This window comes from Sceloporus occidentalis, unplaced genomic scaffold (assembly GCF_023333645.1).
Source record: "Sceloporus occidentalis isolate IW3139 unplaced genomic scaffold, rSceOcc1.0.p SCAF_199, whole genome shotgun sequence".
Lineage (NCBI taxonomy): Eukaryota > Metazoa > Chordata > Lepidosauria > Squamata > Phrynosomatidae > Sceloporus > Sceloporus occidentalis.
Window position 1 is genome coordinate 722624 of NW_028317179.1, and position 10529 is coordinate 733152.

The following is a 10529-nucleotide window of genomic DNA, read 5'->3' on the forward strand; positions in this document are numbered from 1 at the left end:
TCTTAGAACCGTTTTCTTTTTTTATGGAAACAACCGTTCTTATTTTGAGTCAGATAACAATTAAGTTTCCACAATGAAAAGATTATATAGCTTGGCATAAAGTCAAAAGTGACCCCACAATGAGAAGAACAACATACATAACAAAACTAATTAAAATGGAAAAACAAATGTTCTTATTAAAATAAAAAAAATGTTCTCGGCATTAATCTAAGTACATATCAGCAATATTCTGTGCCAAAAGAGCAAAAACTCCCAGCCACCCCCATTCATTCTTACAAGGTTAGTGGCCCCCCAGTCCAAATGGATCACAGGTGTCCCACCAAAGGTGTCCGCTACTGATCTCTAGAACGTGCACAAACTTTGTACAGGTATTTATTTAATTTTGATTTGCTACTTGTTCATATTTTCTTCTCCAGTCATTATTCCAAAAATGGGGATAAAACAATTTCAAATATTTTAAACAGTGAGAATAAAAGCAAATTAGAGGTAACAAGTCATAAAGATTATCTAAGGGGATTGATGAAGAAAATACCACGACGAACAGCAGCTCAGTGAAGGCCATACCTGGGATATCACTCACAAATAAAGTAGAAATATCAAGCGCTTTCAGGAGAAACTTTCCTTTGATGTTGAGTCTTTGGATAAAGCCCTACTTAGGACCGGGTCACCAGGTCAGTTTCTTCCTTGTCTGGGCTGGGGAGCGATGGTTGGCCACTGGCCCTACCCTTTCACAAAGCTGCTCCCCCAGAAAAGGAAGAGTCATGAATATCATACAATAAAACTTCCCAGGTCCTAAATCCTACTATGTCTTTTAAGTAAATTAAGTAAGTCGGAATCCTGAGGCCTCGGCCATGCTCTTATCCAGCAGCACGTCAATTCTGATCTTCCTGCTTTGGTGACATTTGAGTGAGCTTGTCTAAAATTTTAGAGCCAGATGTAAAAAAAACGATGAAATAGCATCAACAAGATGTAGGATTTTAATAATTGTATTTTGGAGTGAAGAGCCAAGATTGGAGATTTAAATGTCAACGGCCCTGGTCAACTGTGGACTCACTTAAAATGTGTAACCCAACCTTGAGACCTGAAGACATACTTTGGGTCATAGTTTAACTCACCTGGAAGTCACTGGCAGAGACTGAGAAAGTGATATAGTTCGATTCGAGGCTTAGACATTATTGGCTGACATCCAGCGCAGCCTCCAGCTGTCTTAAATCTCCCAGTCCCAAACATGTATAACAAACAGAGCATTAAAGGGATGTTAGGATGCCCCAGGGTGGTCTTGTTGCAGCCAACTCAACCATTGAGGGTAATGGAACCCATGAGAAACAGTTTTGAGGACAATGAGACTCCAGAGAAAGACATTTAAATGTGGGACATCAGATGTACTCTTTGTAATACGGAAAAAAATAGATTGGAACAACAGATTTCCTAGGAGGTAAATAATTGGAAAATGAGAAAAAATTGAATTATTCCATGGGGGAAACACATCCGATTCTAACCATGGCTCCCTAAAATAGATTTAGTAGCTGCTACTAAATTTGACCAAAGAATATTTTCTCCTCCATAAAAGTGATCTTTACAACGTTGGGCACTCAAAGGTCTAGAAAAATGTAGATTTCTATAGACAGTATAGGCATCGCTGCAAAAACGGATACACTTTACTCCATTGTCATTGCGTTCTTAGTACTTATTCATAATCTTAAACAAGCAAACACAGGAATGTAAGAGGGTTTTGTAGAAAAAAAAATTGTAATTAAATATATATGTTTTGTAATGTCCTTGATCTGTTCCAAATATTGTACTCCTTGTGCTTGGGGTATTGTTGTAAAAGGAAAGGAACAAAGAATGTTCTGGGCTTCTTTGCAAGTAGGGAAGGCATGTAGCTATAAGAATTATCAGAATGAACAATAAAGGCAGAGAATATCGGTTCAATATTGTTTGTGAAGATAATTAGTTACATCTGAAAGCTACAAGAGGATTTTTGTTGCTGCTTCTTTTTTCCCCCCAAATAATACCTTGTGTGGCTGGGGATATTTCCATTTTTAAAGTGCAATTAATTTTTTTAACCCTTATGAAAATGATTAAGCAAAGCTAACTTGTATGAAATGAAAAGTCTGCAGAATCATAATCCCAGAAGCTTAAATGAAATAGAAGCTTTAGAATTTCCAGTTATCGTAGTGGATTTCCTGTCGTCTGCTTTCCCCGGGTCCCTGTAGGCAAAGCCATTCATTGGCAATGTCCATTTATACTGCGGGTTCTTACTTCCAATATGAGTTCTGGATACTACCGGCTCTGTTGGCAACCGGCTCTGCTCAAAGAAACCCAAAGCCAGCAAGTGTCAAGAAGTGATCGCAGTCGGTAACGAAGGCCTGATTTTTATCCAAACTGTCGAAGTACCCCAGGTTCGTTAGGGTGTTCTGCCCTGGATTGTACAAGTTGGAGGATCACCCTGATCGGCCCATGATATCCAGTGCCTCCAAAAGCCGATCGTGCTCAAAAACGTGGGCTGTCCTGCAGAAGACAGGGCAGCTTGAAAGCATGGAAGATCTATGTATATATTATATACAGTATTTTTTTTCAAATATGGATACATATCCCAGACAATCTCCAAATGCCAGTAATAATCAGCTATTACCTATTTATTATTTAGGGGAAAATAAATCTTTCAATTTCCTTTCTTTTTTCTGTTAGTTTGTCCACTTCCTCCGATGGTGATACACGGGGATTACACTTGCCATCCGCAGCCATGTGAAAGCTACAACCATGGGACGGTGATCGAATTTTATTGTGACCCGGGTTATACTCTTGCCAATGATTACAAGTACTTCACTTGCCAGTCTGGTGAATGGTTTCCATCTTTCCCAGTGTCCTGCGTCAAAACAGGTGAGTAACAAATACATTCAATATCAAATACGTTTACAATATGGACTTTCATATGAAGAAGTGTCACAAAGAAGGGTGGCAGTCGGTGCCAGCATGATATCTCTTCCACTTTTAGCTTTATAAAAATAGAAAATCGCTTTCTTTCTAGGTGTCAGTGAAGCAAATAATGCTTGCTTCACTGATGTCCTCAGTAAAAGTCCTCTAGTATAGCGTGCCTCAACCACAATCCTGTTACAGCCGACGTCTTGTATTGTTGCTTGTTTTTAAGAGGTCTGGCAGCTTTGTGATTCTCTATTTATTTTTTTTAACTCCGTTTTAGGTTTCTATTATTGTTTTCAATGTTATTTAACCCCTTAACGACAATTGCCGGTCCTGGCACGACACGGAAAAGCATGTGCTTTACGACAATTGACGTGCCAGGACCGGCACGTCTTTAAACGGGTGCAGAAAGCGATCTGTTTTCGCTTTCTGCACCCAAAAAACGTTGCTGAATGCCTCGACCTCGAGGCATTCAGCAACGCCGCTATCGGAACGAAGGGGCCATCTCTGGCCCCTCCACGGGGTGTCAACATCCGCCATACTTTGTATGGCGGCGGACGCCCGTTTTAAAAGCGTTTAGGAGGCGATCGACGATCGCCTCCTAAACTTAAATGGTGTCGCTGGAATGCCTCGATCAGGAGGCATCCAGCGACACCAAACACTTACCTTTCGATGGGCTGTGACCGCTCCGGAGAGCGGTCACAGCCGCAGCTGCCGATGATCTTCGCCATCAAGCAAGATGGCCGCTGCCCTATAACAGGAACCAACAAATTTTAAAAGTTCGCTAGATGGTCCAGACCATCTAGAGAACTTTGGCTCCACTTGCAGGTTGAATACAGGTACTGCATTCACCATGCTAGTCAATGGAACCCAGCTTTCTAATCACAGTGTGATTAGTAAAAATAAATTAAAAAATAAAATAAAATTAATAATAATTAGGAAAAAAATAGTAAAAAACTAGTAAAATGTAAAAATCATTTCCCACTGATGTCACTATCAGGGGAACCTCCAAGTTGAAAAAAAATGTTAAATTTTTTTTTTAAAAAAGACAAAAAAATATATATATATATAAAAAATATATTTTTGTGAGCAAGTCCTAAAATTAGCATATTAGCTTAAAACAATTCTCGCATGGAAAGAGTTAAAATACTGGCATATTAAATGCCCGTGGGGTGTCTACTTTTAAAAAAGGTATGATTTGATGGGGTAAATTGAATTGGCCAGGTTCAACAACGTCCCAATTAACACCGGGGGAAGGATGGCCACACACCTAATTTCCAATTAGAAAAATGCACACGTCCCAAATGTGGCCTTTTAGTTCCCACAAAAATGACACACCCATGCATGTGGGATATCACTGCACTCAGGAGATGTTGCTGAACACATTATGGGGTGTCGTGTGACAGCGGCATATACCAGGAGCTGTAAATTCATACATAAAGTAGGTGTGTGTGGAAAAAATACACACACAAAAATACTACTGCAAACTTTGAAAACATGCTGGTGGTAAAATGTGTGCATGCAAAGAGTTAAAATACCAGCATTTAAAATACCCTGTGGTGTCTAGTTTTGAAAAATATATGGTTTTGTTGGGCACACTGAAATGGCCCGGCTCAAAGATGTACCAAATAGGGCATGGGCAGTGGATCCCCAAATGCCAAAGTTCAACATTGAAAAATGCGCATGCCCCAAATGTGGCCCTTTTGCCCCCAAACGGCCAGGCAAAATCATTCATGTGGGGTATCACTGCGCTCAGGAGATGTTGCTGAACACATATTGGGGTGTTTTGTGATAGTGACATATACGAGAACTTTTTAATTCATACCTGAAGTAAAATGTGTGTGGAAAACCAAATGCAAAAAAATGACTACCACAAAGTTTGACAAAGACTGGTGGTAGATATGGTGCATGGAAAGAGTAAAAATACTAGCATTTGAAATACCCTGGGGTGTCTAGTTTTCAAAAATATATGGCTTTATTGGCCACACTGAAATGGCCCGACTCAAAGATGTACCAAATAGGGCATAGGCAGTGGATCCCCAAATGCCAAAGTTCAACATTGAAAAATGTGCATGCCCCAAATGTGGCCCTTTTGCCCCCAAACAGCCAGGCAAAATCATTCATGTGAGGTATCGCTGTACTCAGGAGATGTTGCTGAACACATATTGGGGTGTTTTGTGATAGTGACATAAACGAGAACCTTTTAATTCATACCTGAAGTAAAATGTGTGTGACAAAACAAATGCAAAAAAATGACTACCACAAAGTTTGACAAAAACTGGTGGTAGATATGGTGCATGGAAATAGTTAAATACTAGCATTTGGAATACCCTGGGCTGTCTAGTTTTCAAAAATATATGATTTGATGGGGTAAATTGCATTGGCCGGGTTCAAAGATACCCGAAATGGCACATGGGGGGAAGAATTACCAGATTTGGAAAAAATGGCTTTGAAATAGCAAAACGCTACCTGTACTTATTGCCCCATAATGGGTAGAAAAAAGCAAAAAAACATAAAAACATTGGGTATTTCTAAACTCAGGACAAATAGTAGAATCCATTTAGCAGGTTTTTTCATTACCTTTTATAGATGAGTAAAAGATTTTTCAACTAAAAGTTAGAAACAGTCATTTTTTTCTAAATTTTTCACCATATTTTATACTTTTTTTAATATGATACAATCAAAACAATGTCATCTAAAGAAAGCCCTTCTTGTCCTGAAAAAAACAATATCTAATGTGTGTGGGTTCAGTAAACGGGAAAGAAGAAAATTACAGCTAAACACGAGCAGCGCAGAAATGTTAAAAAGGCCATTGTCACGAAGGGTACAAAAAGTAAAATCAGCCTTTGTCACGAAGGGGTTAATGCAGCTATTAAAAATATTCAAATAGTCAAATTTTATTCTCTTTCCACATTTTTAACCCGGACCAGAGAAATTGTGGCCGAATACACAGGACACTCTCCTAACAACATGGAAGATTGTGGCTTTTACAGCAAGCAGTGTTCTCCTCGTCCTGTTGCTCGTCATTATCGCCAGGAACTTCCAGACAAAATTTAAGACGCATTTGCTTCAGAGGTTCGTTGATTTATTTTTACTTAATTTGAGATGTGTCGAGAATGGAAGAGATGCAGTTGCTCTTCTTAAAAATAATATTTTCTATTTTAGTATAGGGGAAAAAATGGTATTAAGTATTGGCAGGTACTAATCTCTAAAGAATTTCTCAGATGCTTGAATCTGTAGAAGGAGGATTAGCCTATATTTTAGGCTATAGTAGTGGCGATAGAATCCATAATTTTATTTTCTCTTTATTGCGAAGTCCTTCTGCCGTCACTAAAGTCGTGGTGTCAAAAAACAGAACTCTGATGTGTCCCTAATTATACGTAAAAGTGTAGGTTTTTTGTAAGCGGTTAATTTTATAAGATATATAGTTAAGAAAAAACATAGCATTCTGCATAGGATAAAGTAAGAACAAGTCAAAATGAAGTGAGCCAAAATAGCACATTCCTTGAACTGAGCCAAGACGCACTTCCATTTTTATTTTGTATTTTGCAGAAGTCCACAGGACAACTCGGACGAGCCAGACTTTGTAGTGGTGGATGGGGTTCTAGTTATGCTGCCCTCTTATGATGAGGCTGTAAGCAATGGCCTTAATGTTACGCCACCCGGCTACCTATCCTCTGCTGGCCAGAGGAGTCCCACCCAGACCGATGATTCCTACCCTCCAGCATATCCGGGTAACCCCGACAGCCTGTGTGAAGAATCGGAAACCTTCGACAGCATGTTGGATTCCACGGACCTTCTTCAAACGTTACAATCCTCCTCGATATCGCGCACGAGGCCACGCAGTACTCAGATTAACAGCGGAGAGGCGGCATCTACTAGTCCAAGCATTGATATTGCCGATGGTAATAATGGTATTTTAGATGCATTCAATGCTCAAGAAACTACCAGTACCCGCAATGTTAAACTAGCAACCAGATTAAATGTAAACACAAGTGTTAATAAATATATATAAAAGTACAAGCATTCAAACTTAAATTTACACCAAACTTATTTGGTTAACACTTTGAAATCACTTCTATGGTATGTAAATATATGCTAAATGATCATTTTTTTTATCCTGCAAAAAATGCATCAGGAAAGACTAAGAGATCTCAATATATGGTAGACTTGGCAAATTTTGTTAAAATCCATACAAATGTCTGGAAAACAAAGGAGGGACCCCCACAAAAACAAGCAGAGTACATTTGCATTACTTTGTTTTTTCACTCACACTCTCTCAATGTCTTCCTTCTTTCCTCTGCCGACTCCTTTGGTGTCTCCTATTTTCTTTGCAGCAGCACTGCTTGTCTTGCCGTTTCATGTTCTTCTGTCTTCTTTCTTGGTCCGCTTCTCCCCGGGAACTGATCCCGTAGCCAGGAGTCCCGGAGCGATTCTGCACAGGGGTAGAGCCTCCACGCACTCCCTCTCCCATGCTTGAAGGAACAAGCCAGAGGCTTTCCACGTGGGGTGTGCCGTGGCTCAGCCGTTTTGCAGAAGTACTGCAAGAGGACAGAATACTACAGACAGATTCCTGGAGAAATAGATTCTCCTCTGTGAATCCGCCTGCATTATTCTAGGCTTTCTTGCGGTAATTCTGCTAAAGGGCAGAGCCACGGCACATCCAATAGGGTCAGCTTTCCCCCAGTTTCTCCAATTAGGGTAGAGGTTGTGCACTGCGGCTCCGCCTTTTTGCAGAAGTACTTCAGGAGCAGCGGAGTCTATCAGCCCAGCCAGAGAAGCTAGGGTCTCAAGCTACCAAAACCAAATTATAATGCAGAAGGCAAAGTCAAGAAACCAACCACGTCAAAACCAAGTCATCATGCCAAATCAGAGGAGCAGGAGACAAGGTCAAAAAACAAGCTGGGTCAGGAATACAAGATCACGGAATCACTGGACCGCAGGAATGTTGCACCAACAAAGTGAGGTCCTGGTGTTATTTTAGGCCGTCCAGCAGCAGAACAAGACTATCCTAGGTGATAAAAGGGTCAGCTGGGACAACATGAGGTCACACATCCGCATTTGCCTGACGCACGATTACGTGATTGGGCATTACTGGTTATGTTCTGACACGGCCTACCACGAAGCCAGCGATGTGGAAGAGGTAGCGCGTGAGTGCTGGTGCGCCCCACTACTTCAGAGAATCCATCAGGAAGGAGGAGGTGAAGGGGCTTCCTGGAGTCGGCCCACAATGTCCCCGTTAGAGAAGCGGACTATCAAGGAGCAAGTTGTAGGACACCCATGTGACCATGAAGGTAAGTCCTTAAAGAGTAAAAGAGCAAATGAAAGAGCGCGATTTTATGGCAACAAATTTTGTTTCCGAATAGAAAAAGCTCTCCAAATTTAGTCTGAACCGAAAGGGGAGGAAACAAAATTTGTTGTCCAAAAGCAACCAAAATAAAAAATTATCAGAATGGTCCATTAGCACAAGTAAAATGGGAGAAAGAAGAGAGAGAAGATATATGATAGAAACATTTAATTACTTAAAAGGATTTAAGAAAATACAAGAGGGAAGTTTATTTCAGAGGAGAAACGTTGGAGTAAAACTGTTGTTAAAGCTATGCTGAATCTGACAGAACAAAAGACTGATTAAGGTCAGAGTCTCTGCAGACCAGACCGATGGTTACCTACCGTCAATTGCTTTGCTTCTATTATATGACCAGGCAAATTCCTTATCTACCTACTATACTTCTCAGGTAACTCACTAAGATTACTCTGATATTCTCTCATCCAAGTTACGCATAATCGCTATACAAGTGTCTGTCATAATACACGACAGCAGGCTCCGGTAGAACAGAGCGGAGAAGGCTGATTGCCTGGGACAGCCACTGAATGAGAGATAATCGTTGGCTTGATTATGATCTAGCATTACTTTAATACCCATTCTTCCAACAAAAAACTTATTTACCCTTCCTGACGCTGAGTTTGCAACCATGGTGCCAAATCATGTTTCTTACTCAATTATCTGACGTTACTTGCCACTGATTGGCTGCTTAATCTGTCAATCAGTGGTAGAAAAGCACTTGAAACCAATGAAATTAATATGAATTCATTTTACGAAGCTAATCCGCAGCGGGAAAGACTTTACTCATGTGTATTGGGGTCCAAACAGACCCCTGCATACAGCGGTCACCAGAGCCAGCACCAGATCTGACTGGAGGAGACTCCATCATGAGCAGAAGATGCATTTGGCCAAATGCATATCATGCATGGTATTTAGCTGGGGGATGGGGAAAAGCATTTGGCAGATCCCCCCCCCCCGAAATTTGCAAACCAGATCACACTAAAAAATAAACTGATCACACACCTATCACGAATGTTTGTGAATGAGTATATGTAAATGAGTATCTGAATGAGGGAATTAATGAGTATCTGAATGAGGGAATTAATGAGTATCAATGTATGAATGAATATCTGAATGAGTGAATGATTATCTGTGAATTAGTGAATAAATATTTGTGAACGAGTGAATGAATATGTGTGTGCAAAGATGCAACAGGCAGGCTGTTTTGGTGGCAAAGATGCCATATGCAGGCTGTTTTGGTGGCAAAGATGCCACAGACAGGCTGTTTTGGGGGCAAAGATACCACAGACAGGCTGAGTGAAACCATCCTTGGAAACCCTCTGGATGCGGGTGTCTGTGTGGCAAAGCCTGTCCTGGTGTTTGTGATTGGGTGTCAGTGTGGCAGAGCCTATCCTGTTGTGTGTGTGTTTGTTTGGGTGTCAGTGTGGCAGAGCCTGTCCTGGTGTGTGTGGGCGGTGTGGCAGAGCCTGTCCTGGTGTGTGTGTGTGGGTGTCAGTGTAGCAGAGCCTGTCCTGGTGTGTGTTTGTGTATGGGTGTTGGTGTGACAGAGCCTGTCCTGGTGTGTGTGTTTGGGTGTCGGTGTGCCTGTCCAGAGCCTGTCCTGGTGTGTGTGTCTGGGTGTCAGTGTGGCAGAGCATGTCCTGATGTGTGTGTCTGGGTGTCAGTGTGGCAGAGCCTGTCCTAGTGTGTGTGTTCGGGTGTTAGTGTGGCAGAGCCTGTCCTGGGGTGTGTGTTTGGGTGTTGGTGTGGCAGAGTCTGTCCTGGTATGTGTACGGACACAGAAAAGAACCCCAGCACTCGAATCAGCTTCCAATCCTTAGGTTACTTTATTCAAAGAAAGCAAAACAAAAAAGCAACGTTTTGGCCAAACAGGGCCTTTGTCAAGCTCAAAAGGCCCTGTTTGGCCGAAACGTTGCTATTTTTGTTATGCTTTCTGTTTTTGTTTTGCCCTTTTTTCCTGCTAGCTCCCAGCTTCCTGGGAGTTGAGTGCTGAACCATTTCTTCTTTTTTTAACTGTCCTGTTGTGTGTGTGTTTGGATGTCGGTGTGGCAGAGCCTGTCCTGGTTTGTGTGTGTTTGGATGTCGGTGTGGCAGAGCCTGTCCTGGTGTGTGTTTGGGTGTCGGTGTGGCAGAGCCTGACCTGGTGTGTGTGTTTGGGTGTCAGTGTGAAAAAGCCTGTCCTGGTGTGTGTGTTTGGTTATCTGTTTCCTTAATTTACAGTAGGAACTATTTCATTTTTACTTATCCAGAGATAAAATGCCCT

General features: G+C 41.4%; 1 protein-coding gene across 1 annotated transcript in view; it reads left to right on the forward strand.

Moving 5' to 3' along the window:
• LOC149278160 (sushi domain-containing protein 4-like) overlaps positions 1 to 8773 on the forward strand; it is a 74149-nt gene extending 65376 nt beyond the window's left edge. The window contains exons 5-9 of the mRNA XM_089502270.1: positions 2692 to 2883; positions 5853 to 5997; positions 6475 to 6907; positions 7907 to 8216; positions 8697 to 8773. Of these exons, the coding sequence (XP_089358396.1) occupies positions 2692 to 2883; positions 5853 to 5997; positions 6475 to 6907; positions 7907 to 8216; positions 8697 to 8773 (1157 nt within the window). The remainder of the gene's footprint in view (positions 1 to 2691; positions 2884 to 5852; positions 5998 to 6474; positions 6908 to 7906; positions 8217 to 8696) is intronic.
• Positions 8774 to 10529: the final 1756 nt, after the last annotated feature.